This window comes from Musca domestica, unplaced genomic scaffold, assembly GCF_030504385.1.
Source record: "Musca domestica strain aabys unplaced genomic scaffold, Musca_domestica.polishedcontigs.V.1.1 37, whole genome shotgun sequence".
In the NCBI taxonomy this organism is placed as follows: Eukaryota; Metazoa; Arthropoda; class Insecta; order Diptera; family Muscidae; genus Musca; species Musca domestica.
This window is the reverse complement of record NW_026712321.1, coordinates 8363958-8376303: the sequence shown is the minus strand read 5'-3', so window position 1 is coordinate 8376303 and position 12346 is coordinate 8363958. Positions and strand designations below refer to the sequence as shown.

At 35.3% G+C, this 12346-nt stretch overlaps 2 protein-coding genes across 3 annotated transcripts in view; one reads left to right on the top strand and one right to left on the bottom strand.

Moving 5' to 3' along the window:
• LOC101891295 (putative inorganic phosphate cotransporter) overlaps nucleotides 1-2160 on the top strand; it is a 53228-nt gene extending 51068 nt beyond the window's left edge. For both annotated transcript variants that reach the window (XM_059126130.1, XM_005185416.4), the window contains exons 5-7: nucleotides 59-341; nucleotides 398-639; nucleotides 1899-2160. In XM_059126130.1, the coding sequence (XP_058982113.1) occupies nucleotides 59-341; nucleotides 398-639; nucleotides 1899-2120 (747 nt within the window). In that variant the 3' untranslated portion in view covers nucleotides 2121-2160. The remainder of the gene's footprint in view (nucleotides 1-58; nucleotides 342-397; nucleotides 640-1898) is intronic.
• A 3771-nt stretch (nucleotides 2161-5931) lies between these two features.
• Nucleotides 5932-11397, bottom strand: LOC101893027 (chromatin-remodeling complex ATPase chain Iswi). Its single transcript, XM_011295018.3, has 2 exons — nucleotides 11179-11397; nucleotides 5932-8642 (listed from the first exon to the last, which is right to left on the bottom strand). The coding sequence occupies exons 1-2, from the start codon at nucleotides 11227-11229 to the stop codon at nucleotides 6801-6803; spliced, it is 1893 nt and encodes a 630-aa protein (XP_011293320.1). The 5' UTR covers nucleotides 11230-11397; the 3' UTR covers nucleotides 5932-6800.
• Between the last annotated feature and the right edge of the window lie 949 nt (nucleotides 11398-12346).

The window sequence follows — 12346 nt, the reverse complement described above, 5'->3', positions numbered from 1 at the left end:
GGGTTGTTTGGTTTTGAGAATTTTGAAATTTGGGTTTTAATTTACAAAATATTTGCAGAGTCCTCCCATACCCTTCAAGGGCATTTTCAAGTCATTGCCATTCTATGCCATTTTGCTTGCCCACATGGGTCACAACTATGGCTATGAAACTTTGATGACCGAATTACCCACCTACATGAAACAGGTCTTGAGATTCTCCCTGAAATCCAATGGTTTGTTGTCATCCCTACCTTATTTGGCCATGTGGATCTTCTCAATGGGCATTTCCGTTGTGGCCGATTGGATGATTTCCTCAAAACGTTTCAATCACACACAGACCAGAAAGGTTATGAATTCAATTGGTAAGTCGAAATATTTTATTTGTAGAGGAAATTTTTAAAATATTGTGTTTTTTCAGGTCAATATGGTCCCGGTTTGGCCTTGGTTGCCGCCTCCTACACTGGCTGTAATCGTGTTTTGACCTTGGCCATTCTCACAGTTGGCGTGGGTCTGAATGGTGGCATCTACTCAGGTTTCAAAATCAATCATTTGGATTTGACACCCCGCTTTGCCGGCTTCCTTATGGCCATCACAAATTGTTCTGCCAATTTGGCTGGTCTCTTGGCACCAATCGCTGCTGGCAATTTGATTAATAATCAGGTAATTAGACAAGGAAATGAAAATGGGAACACCAATTTAGAAGGCCTGCGAAATATGTTCCAGACATGGAAGCACTTTAAATGACCTTCCATCTAGAAGAAACCTCTGTGGACTATTAGCTGTAGAGTACTCAGTGAAGTCTTCTTCTTAAAAAAAAAACCTCTTTAAGTCTATAAAATACCTCTGGGCCGCCTTCCAAGAGACGTCTGGAAAATATTTTATACAATGAAGATATATTGAAAGATATCAAGAAGGTATAATTTCCCCAGAAAGACAGAAACCCCAAAAAAATATTCTCTTCATTGAGGATAATGTCTTCATTGAAGATAATGACCTCTTTAATGCGTTCTGTATGTATAATGCCTTTATAAAGCCTATATACCTCTGTAACGCCTTCTGAAAGACCTCTGGAAGATATTTTATTCAACGAAGACATCAAGAAGGTATAATACCTAATACCTTAAAAGATATCCCAAAGGTATAATACCTATAAAATACCCCTGAAAAAGGATTATCCGCATTGTAGGTCTATAAAAGGGCTTCTATCTATAAAAGATGCTCAGAATGTCTTCTATCTATAAAATAAGTCTGCTAGGATTTTTGTCTAGAGAATATCTCTATAAAGCACCATGTCTATTAAATACCTCTGAAATGTTTCCTAAGAAAAGATCTGGAAGATATTTTAACCAAAAGAAGTCATCTAGAGAGTCTAAAATCTTGATATCTTGTCTTCTACCTATAACATAACTATGCAAGGATTTCCGTCTAGAGACAATCTCTAAAAACCATCATGTCTATAAAATACCTCTGAAATGCTTTCTATAACAAATATCTGGAAGATATTTTACCCAATGATGTCATCTAGAGAGTCTAAAATCTTGATAGACCCAAAAATGTATTCTCCCTCTGAATGTCTTTACAAGGCATTCTCTCCATTAAAAGATCCACAGAATGTATTCTACCTAAAAAGATACCTCTTTACCCAATGATGTCATCTAGAGAGTCTAAAATCTTGATAGACCCCAAAAATGTATTCTCCCTCTGAAGGTCTTTTCAAGGCATTCTCTCCATTAAAAGATCCACAGAATGTCTTCTACCAAAAAATACCTCTTTAAGGCTTTCTGTTTAGAGAATACTACCAAAAGGCATAATTTCCATAAAATGACTCTGAAAAGCCGCTCTCTAAACGATTAAATTCTAAACTGTTCTTCCTTACGACCTAAACAAAAACTAATTTCCATTTTTTTTTTTATTTCCAGCCCACAATTGCCCAATGGCAAAAGGTATTCTTTATTGCTGCTGCCATTTACATCATAGCCGGTACCTTCTTCAATATCTTCGGTTCCGGTGAACGTCAGTACTGGGATAATCCCGACAATGATGTCAGAGACAACAATGTCCTGGAGTCCCAGACACATGTGTCCAGTCAGGAGGACAGTACCCGGAGACGGATACCAGCAGCCATAACAGCTAATCAATAATAGTTTGTAAATAATTATAAATATAGAAAAAAACACAAAATGTATTGTAGAAATGTACAGCACATATGAAAAAGGCTAAAAACAATTATTATTAATGTAATTTTTTTGTTTTAGAAAATAAGAAAAATAAAAAAATGTTAATTTTTGAACAAACCGAAAAGAAAAACAGAAAAGAAACTTCCATGATAACAAAGTAAATAAAACGAAATACAAAAAAGACAATTGAAATCAGGAACAATGTGTGAAAGAAAAAATACTATTATTAATTATAATTTTTTATAGTTATTATTATTATTATTATTATTGCTAGTGATAATTAAACAAAACATGTTATTCATTTTTTTAGTTTTGTTCGCTTTTGTTTGTTTTTTTTTTTTTTGTAAATTAATTTATTTTTTTTAAATGTCCTGAAAGAAAAGATTAACTAATGTTTTATAGAGAATAGATAAACAAATGCCCACAAAAACAAGTAATTGCAATTCTGATACAGTCATACAAAGAATGAAATATAAATTCAAAATGAAAACTAAATTTGAGTTTTGATAAATGAAATGAGGGAGGAAAAATAAATTGGCCACAGCCTTGATTTTTTTATACAATTTATCCCCCTTTTTGGTTGTTGAAACATATCGAATTGTCCTTCAATAAATTTTTACAATACTCTAATTCAAAAGAATCCAACAAAAAACGTCAGTATGTCATTAAAAAAATCATAAACTTGAATTTTTGTAACAAAAGAAAAAAGATTTTTTTTTTGCAAAAAAAAAAAAAATTCTCCCAAATAAAATTTTAAATTCAAAACTAAAAATACCTCATAATTTCCTCAAGCAGATGAAATAATAAAGCAAAAAAGAGATTTTTTTTATTCAGTTGTTCCCTCTTTAAAATAAAAGATGTGACGATATTCTGTGAATATGCAAGAGTTTTACTAACACTCTTAAAAATTTCCAATTACAAAAATTCAAAATTACAAAATGCAAAGATCAAAAACTCATGCCATATAAAATTGTCTATCAAGATGTAATTGCTAATGAGAAATACCCATATAATGATTTGAGAGATCCAAATGAAATTTTTTATAATTGAAATTCCAAATCCGTGTTTTTTTATAATTTAAATTTCAAATTGGTCCCACACATTTTTATACAAAGAAAAAAAATAAATTTTGTTTAAGTCTGTTACAGTAAAATAAAAAAATTAAATCAAATTTAAAAGAAAAGACAACAAAAAACAATAAAATGAAATAAAAGTTATTTTTTACAGTTAACTCCAAACACCAAACAACCAACAAATTTCGAAATTGTTTTATTACAAATTTAAAGGTAAGTGCAAGTTGTACAATTAAAAACCAACTTGGTTATTGTTTTGAACACTGATTTAATGCCCTCGGCGTTTTTCCCAAAGAAGATGGTACCACAACAGCATTGCACGGCATTAAGACAACGGCCACCATCTTTACCACATAGTCTGCGGAGATGAGAACTCAGGTCGAGGGAAATTTAATTCCGATCACGATCTAATCCCAGATCCTAGGGGTGACATTCGACAGCATATTAGGGTCGTATACGCAATAGGTGATAGAAACAAAGCCCTCAAGGCGATATTCTACAGCATTTTTGTGTGCGGACAAGGGGACCTTCTTGGCCTCTTATAATGTGACAAGTGTCCTTTATAATACAATATAGTACTTAGATTTCCAAAACAATCTCCATATCTCAACTCTCGTTACCAACGGAGACCTCAATATCAAATTTGACCATTCCTACCCTATCCCTTCAGCCAATACTAAATTTAATACCTCCTAGTACTTTTTGTACAAATATAGTACACATTTCCAAAACCAATTCCTGATACGAACAGAGACCTAAATATCAAATTTCAGAATTCTACCTCTATCCCTTTAACCAAGACCAAATTAAGTACAAGTACCTTGGATATTTACATAAATTCAATCAAAACCAGCAAGGAAAAGTCAAAAGTCGGGCGGGGCCGACTATACAGGGTGAGATAAAAAAAACTGCATCAAAGTCAAATGCCATGAATTTTACTTTTTTTAATATTATTGAATTTTAGCTAAAAATGTCTGAAATTCCATCAAATTTTAGAATAAGTTTAGATTTGTTCGAATTGGTCACCTTTGGCACGAATTATGGCCTTAGAACGGCCATTGAAACCGTCAAACGCTGCCCGAATGTTCCTCTGCGGTATTTTGGCCCCTTCCTGGCGAAGCGCTTGCTTGAGGTATTTTTTAGCGCCAACCTTGCTTTTCAAAATATTCCAAACACAATAGTCCAACGGATTGGTATCCGGAGATTTTGATGGCCATTGTGCGCTGGTAATGAAGCGAGGAACCTCATTTTGTAACAATTCTTGTGTGGCGCGTGCTGAGTGCGATGGTGCTGAGTCCTCTTGGAATGTCCAGGGTCTGCGGCCAAAATGTTTGCGGTATTAATTCTGATGCCACGGTCAATTAATACGAGCGGAGAGCGAGTTCTGGTGGCCAACCGAAGGTGCACATTTTCAGCTGACCTCTTTGGCAAATAAACACGACATTTAGTTTGTTTAAAAACTGCTGGACAACGAATGTTTTCTCATCGGAGAAAACTAAATTCAGCAGTTCACCACATTCGACCAAGCAAAGCAACTCTTTAGAGTCTATTTTCTTTCTGCTGCCTCGGCCACTGCGATATAATGAAATCACACTATCATGCTTGAATTCCATCACGAATTTTTTTTCTGGAAAATTCTCACCAAAATGCTTTTGTACGCTTGTAAACAATATAATGATCTGTCACTGCAATAATTTTAACAGATGTCGGACTAGTGGCTTAGAAATAACAGCAGTGTGAAATTGGCTGCATTTTTTCATATCACCCTGTATGGGAGCTTTAGCTATATCCAAAAGGATTTTCACCAAATTTGATGTACTTGCTTCTAAACAGAATTCCGTCAGATGAACCAAAATGCAGGTCATTTGGACTGATATTGGCCATTTGCTGCACAATTAATCCGAAATTGGTCGAAAATATGTATTGAAGCTATATCTAAATTTGAACCGATCTCTATACAATTTGGCAAAGGTATTTCCGAGCTCTACAAGATATCTTGTACCAAATGTGATTGTTGTCGAATGCATATTACGAATGTGAGGGACTTAAAGACCAAATCGGATGAAACATATATATGGGAGGTTAAGGCTATATCTGAACCCATTTTCACTAAATTTGATGTACATGCTTCTAGACAGAAGTCGATCAGATGTACCAAAATTCAGGATTTTTTAATATTGGTCATTTTGTGCACAATTAACCCGAAATCGGTGGAACCAATTTCAATAGGGTTTGTCCTTGGGCAAAACAGATATTGTTTGGAAAATTTCATTTCAATCGGATAATCAATGTGACGCGTATTTTGTTCACAAGAATACATGGACAGACGTACGCACATGCATAAATCGACTCAGAAAGTGAGTCTATAAAGATTCTCAAAAGTAACTATGGGTCCATCTCGCTTCCTTCTCCATGTTACAAACAAATCTATATCTACCACTATTTAGTGTAGGGTATAAAAAGTGGTGATCAACCTTAACACATGATAAAATCATCCAGAGAGATTGTTCTACTGATTTCGTCGAAGAATATCTGAGGTTTCCTGAACTATACACAAATCGCACATACCTGAAGTTTTCTCTCCAAAACGATGGCCCTTTCGAATTCTGCTGAACCCTAAGTTGTTTTGCAACTTTTTGGTGTTTTGATTCGTGTCCCTATTCAGATATTCAAATCACAGCAAAGAAAAAATTATTGAAAAATTATATTTTATAAAATCATATCAATTTGAACACAAAACATTTATTTCGTTATAATACTGATTCCTTAAAACAAAACGTAAATTGTGATTGTAACCTCTTTCATAAACAAAAATAAATATTGAGAGAAGAAACAAAACAAAAAGAAACTTAACATAGTTTAGGTATTTTACACGTTTACATAAATGAAATACATAAATGTCTGGTATTCATAGTTCTTGGTCCTGTTATGAGGTAGTTATTACGTGAAGATAGTCATCATTTTGTCATAATTTATTCAATATGAAAACTTTAATAATGGGGAAATAAAAAATATATAGCATAAAACATGGTCAAGTCAGATTATGGTCGGTGCAATAAACGGAATGAACAAAAAAAAAAAAACATTTATATAGTGGTACTAGCGATGTATCTGAATGTTTTTTTTAAAAATATACGTTTCTGGTGTCACATAAAATTTTCTAAAGCAGATGCTTATATTTTTATAGTTTTCGAAAAGGGTCAAAAAATGTCATGTATTTCTAATGATGAAAACTAAAATAAATATATTTTCAAATTAATTTAGAATCGTTTTTCTATGATGATAGGAATTTGTATATGAAAGAAAAACACCAATTCCAACAATGTTTTTTTTTTTGTATGAACAAAAACATGCAAGGAATGGGTGTTTGTCTTTCGAACTCACTTTGGTGACGTTATAGAAAAACAGATCATTAGATTCTTATGTTTTTTAAATGCAATGCAATAATGTGATAATTTTTTTAATACAACTTTAAATCTAAACTGAAAATTTTCTTCCTCTCACTCGCTCACTTAATTGCAAAACCTGCAACAAATGTTTAATATCATATCTTAAAAAATCCTCTATGCCTTCAAGGTTTTTCATTATTATTATTATTCTCATCATCATCATCATCGTCCCGCGCCACCACAGCATCTATCTCTTCTTCTGACAAAACAAAATCTTTTCTTTCCGCCAACATTTCCGATCGTATTATATTCAAAATAACATCTTTGCTCAATACAAAGGGATTTCTGCCCTTTTGTATGACCGTTTTATCCAATTCCAGTTTCTTTTCAGCCAGCTGATTGATTCTCTCCTCCACGGTGTTTTCCGTAATCAAACGAAACACGCGCACTTTTTTCGTTTGGCCAATGCGATGCGAACGATCCATGGCCTGTAGATCCATTTGAGGATTTAAATCGGAATCATAGAATATGACCACATCGGCAGTGGTTAAATTAATACCCAAGCCACCGGCCCTGGTGGAAAGCATGAAAATAAATAATTTGGAATTTTTGGCATTGTACTGCTGTATTAGTTGATCACGCTCCTCGTGTCGTGTGTCTCCATCCAATCGACAATGGGGAAATGAACGCCAGGTGCAATAATCTTCCAAAATATCCAACATGGTGGTGAATTGTGAGAAAATTAAAACTCTTGAACCCTGGTCCCGCAATTTGGGCAACAGCTTGTCCAAGGCCATCATTTTTCCACTATTATCAACAATGTGCCTGTCGGTGCTGAATGGTGGTCCTGGTTCGGCACCCGCAAATAAATACGGATGATTTGTAACTTTGCGCAATTGCATCAGGGTATTAAACAGCGTTACTTTCTTCTCAGTGCCATCAATGTTGTTAGGCTGTGTAACATTTTTAGCGAGAATTTTCTTGTACCATTCGTTTTGCATTTTTGTCATGCCAACGTATATTTTTGTCACCTTTTTTGGCTTTAGAGTTTTTTCGACATCCACCTTCAGACGTCTCAAAAGGAAAGGTTCCAATATGGCATGTAATCTCTTTACCATCGATGCATCATCCAAACAGGCATCGGTGTTGAACCATTGATCAAAATCATCAGCACTATTGAAAATATCGGGTAGCATAAAATTCAGCATTGCCCACAGCTCATGTAAATTGTTATGCACCGGTGTGCCGGTTAGCAAGAGCCTATTTGTAATACTGAATAGTCGTATGTATTTGGACAACACTGTCTCTTCATTCTTAATGCGATGTGCCTCATCAATGATCATGTACCGCCATTGGACTCTTCGCAAAAATGCCTTTTCACACAGAATCATTTCGTACGATGTAACGCAAACATCCCAATCCATTTTTAGAAAAACGTTGCTCTTAAATTCCTTACGCTCCTCCTTGGCGCCAATAAGACAAATCGCCTTAATCGTTGGACACCATTTCTTGAATTCGTTCATCCAGTTTTGTAAGGTCGATTTAGGGGCAATTATCATATGGGGACCAGCCTCATTGCAATAGTGCTTCAAATAGCCCAACAGTGATATGGTTTGAAGTGTCTTTCCCAGACCCATTTCATCGGCCAAAATGCCAGCCACGTTATTTTCGTGTAACGATATCATCCAATTTAAACCGGCAATTTGATAGTCACGCATTTGACCCTTAATATAGCTGGGCGATGAGTCGAAACGAATGGGTCCATTGTTATTATTTTGAATATCTTCGGCAGTTTTTTTATTATTTGTTTTAGGTTTTTTTGTTGGCTTTTTTGGGGGTGCGTTCGCCGTGTTGTTATTGTTTGATTTGGCAGACACGAAATTTGAGAGTGCTTCACTCTTTTGCAACAGGTATTCCAAACGTTGGCTACGATCCATTTCATCGGTGCTATCGATCGATGATAATCGTTGTTTTTTGGCTGACGGATTAACAACTTCCGACGATCGTTTACGTTTGTTGTCGGCCTGAAAGAAAAAAATTTAAGTGCTTTTTAATTAAAATTGAAAGTTTATAAAGTAATGAAACTAAAACGTTCCAGGAGCTCCATTATAAAAAAGCCCCTTTGAAGGATTCCTATCTAGATACGAGTCTTTTAAATTTTAAATATAAATCTTGAAACTCTTGAAGTTCTTTTATTAATAAATACATATTTGAAGGTCTTCTGCCCATGGAAGCCTTTTTAAAATAAAATATGTTATTAAAGACATTTTATCTAAAGGACAAACTTTTGAAATCGTCTATATAGAAATAGAGATATTTTGAAAGTATTTAAACCATAGAAATGCTTTCCTTAAGAGTGTAAAGCAGAATATTGAAGAAAATTTATCTAAAATAAATGAACATAAAGTTGACTTTTTACTATACGGGGTGAGATAAAAAAAACTGCAACTATCTTCAGACAGCTGTCATTTCTAAGCCACTCGTCCGACAGCTGTTTAAATTATTCCAGTGACAGCTCATTATATTGTGAACAAGCGTACAAAAGCATTTTGGTGAAAATTTTCCAGAAAAAAAGTTATTCGTGATGTAATTCAATCGTGATAGTGTGATTCCTTTATATTTGGCTGGAAAACCACAAGTGCCTATCGTTAGAGCACTCCAGTATTTAATTGTGAATAAATCTTTTATGTCTCGTACCATCGCTCGTTACCGTAATACTGGTAGTGTAGCCCGACGTCAAGGAAGTGAAGGGAAGAAAACAGCAACATCAGCAGAAATCTTTCGAAAACTAAAAAAAAGCGACTTGAACGAAACCCACGTCGCAGTGGCCGAAAATGGCTCGTGAGCTGAACATATCGCAATATTCGCAATATATATTCGGCAAATATTGTAAAATGAGCTCAGGGCTCATTGAAATTCCAAAAAGTGCCAGAACTTACACCGCAACAGAAAGAAAATAGACTCAAAAGAGCTAAAGAGTTGCTTCGCTTGGCCGAAAATGGTGAATTGCCGAATTAGGGTTTCTCCGATGAGAAAACATTCGTTGTCCAGCAGTTTGTAAACAAACAAAATTATCGTGTTTACTTGCCAAAGAGGTCAGCTGAAAATGTGCACCTTCGGTTGGCCACCAGAACTCAAGCACCGGCCATGGTGTTTGTGTGGGCTGCCAAAACAGCGGATGGTCGTTCTCCGCTCGTATTAATCGACCGTGGTATCAGAATAAACGCCGAATATTATCGCGAAACTTTTCTGGAGGATGTATTAAAGCCTTGGGCACGCAAACATTTTGGGCCCAGACCTTGGACATTTCAACAGGACTCAGCACCATCGCACTCAGCACGCGCCACCCAAGAGTGGTTACAAAATGAGGTTCCTCGCTTCATTTCCAGCGCACAATGGTCACCAAAATCTCCGGATACCAATCCGTTGGACTTTGTGTCTGGAGTATTTTGGCACTAAAAAATACCAAAGTGTCGATCACCTCAAGCAAGCGCTTCGCCGGGAATGTGCCGAAATACCGCAAAGCAACATTCGGGCAGCGTGTGACGGTTTCATTGGCCGTTTGAAGGCCATATTTTGTGCCAGAGGTGACCAATTCGAACAAATCTAAACTAATTCTAAAATTTGATGCTAATTCCGATATTTTTGCTTAGATTCAATTAAATTTAGAAAGAAAAAATTAAAAATTATGGCGTTTGACTTTGTTGCAGTTGTTTCATCTCACCCTGTATAGGCAATTCTCCATTTACTGGGTCTAGGAAATATTTCGAGGTGTTGCAAACAAAATAAGGAATGTGATATACCCGCCAAGGTACCACAAATCAATTCAATAGGTTTCAGCACACCATATGCACCAGGTGAAGATTAGAATGACATAATATAAAGTCGCTGCACATTCTATTATCTTGCTTAAGCAACCATAGAGTATTGTTTTCAATTGGTCACATACAACAACAAATGAATGCCAATACAGCTGTGTGAAATATCAATTGGTGTCCTGACAACTTTAAGATAACAAAGAGAAACCGAAAACATCTGTCACCTTTCTGTTTGCAGCTGACATAAAACTAGATGCAATCCTATGATCATCCTTTTGAGACAGGGTTTATCGAAACGAATCTCGAATCAGATAGCAATATTTAAGACTATGGCCAACACTTTCTAGCTGAAGAACTACATTTGTTGATTTTACCCAAAAAAAAAATTTGATCATGTAATTCAAAGTTGGTATCATTACGAGACCCTCTAATGCTTTCCAGTTCTATGTTTCTTCGAGTGGTTAATATCTGCCGCACGTCCTACAATACAAACTAAGGGAATTAATGAATAACTCGGATTTGCTTCTGTCCAATATAAAATAAGTGATATGTTTTTAATTTTTCCACAGATCCTAACAAAGTGTTTCGATTCTAAGAAGCACGAGCTGATCCGATTCTCAAATTGTTTTATAAAAAGTCGTTCATCACTATGAAAGAATAATAAATTAAATACTATATATTTAATTAAAGGTATACTGCGCTTTTTTGCGCCAAAAAAAATACCAAAACTTGTATATTTTACCATATTCTCCTTGTCTGCTACCAGGACATTTTCTCTTTCATGACGCTTCATGTTTTTTTATTTTTTGGCACAACAATACTACAGAACGCAAAAAAAACAAACCAGGACTTAACTATTCAAGAAACAAATTACAAATGATAACTATCTTTATCCTTGTTAGGAGGTGAGCGTGAGTGTATTTCTATTTGCTTCAAAGGCGCGCACTTTTTGAACACCAAAATGAAAGACGTTCCAATCGAAAAAATAAAAAGGCAACACATAATGCGCCGATGAAAAATAAACAGAAAACAAAATCCCCGATAACACTGATGTTTACGAATGGGACATGAGGACAACGCAATCCGCTGCATTGCAATTAGTAGTTAAGTAACGCATATTTTATTACTGTACAGTACGTGTGCCGTACTAATTCCCAGCCCCTTGAATTAAGAATAATTTACTTAAATGTGGTCTGTTTCAGAAATGCAAGAATGTAAAAGTTGTCATGTATAGAATTTTTTGGAACCGTCAATCAATAGTTAATTTTGCTCATTTTTATACCCTCCATCATAGTATGAAGGGTATATTAAGTTTGTCATTCCGTTTGTAACACCTCGAAATATACATATTAGACACCACAAAGTATATATATTCTTGATCGGCATAAAATTCTATGTCGATTTAGCGATGTCTGTCCGTCTGTGAAAATCACTCTAGCTTCCGAACGAAATGAAGCAGGTTGATAAAATTATACTCAAATGTGTATTATGTCTGCAGAGCTTTTGATATTGAAAATGGATAATGTAGGTTCACGTTTTGATATAGCCCCCATATAATGGTATCTCACTTTTTTTCGATATTTTGGTGATTTAAGCGACTTTATTCACCGGAAATGTTTCAAATTGGGTATTTGAAATTCGTAATGGGTACTACAGCCTATGACAGAAAATTGGCTGTGCAGGTCCACGTCTTCGTATAGCCCCCATATAACGGTACCTCCCGATATTCGGTATTTTGATGATTTTAGCTGCATTATTTACCAAAATCGTTTCAAATTAGGTGTTTGAAGTTCGTAACGGATGCTACTGCCTATGTCTGTGCAGATCCACGTCTTCGTATACCCCCAATATAACTGTACCTCCCGATATTCGGAATTTTGATGATTTTAGCTACATTATTCACCGAATTT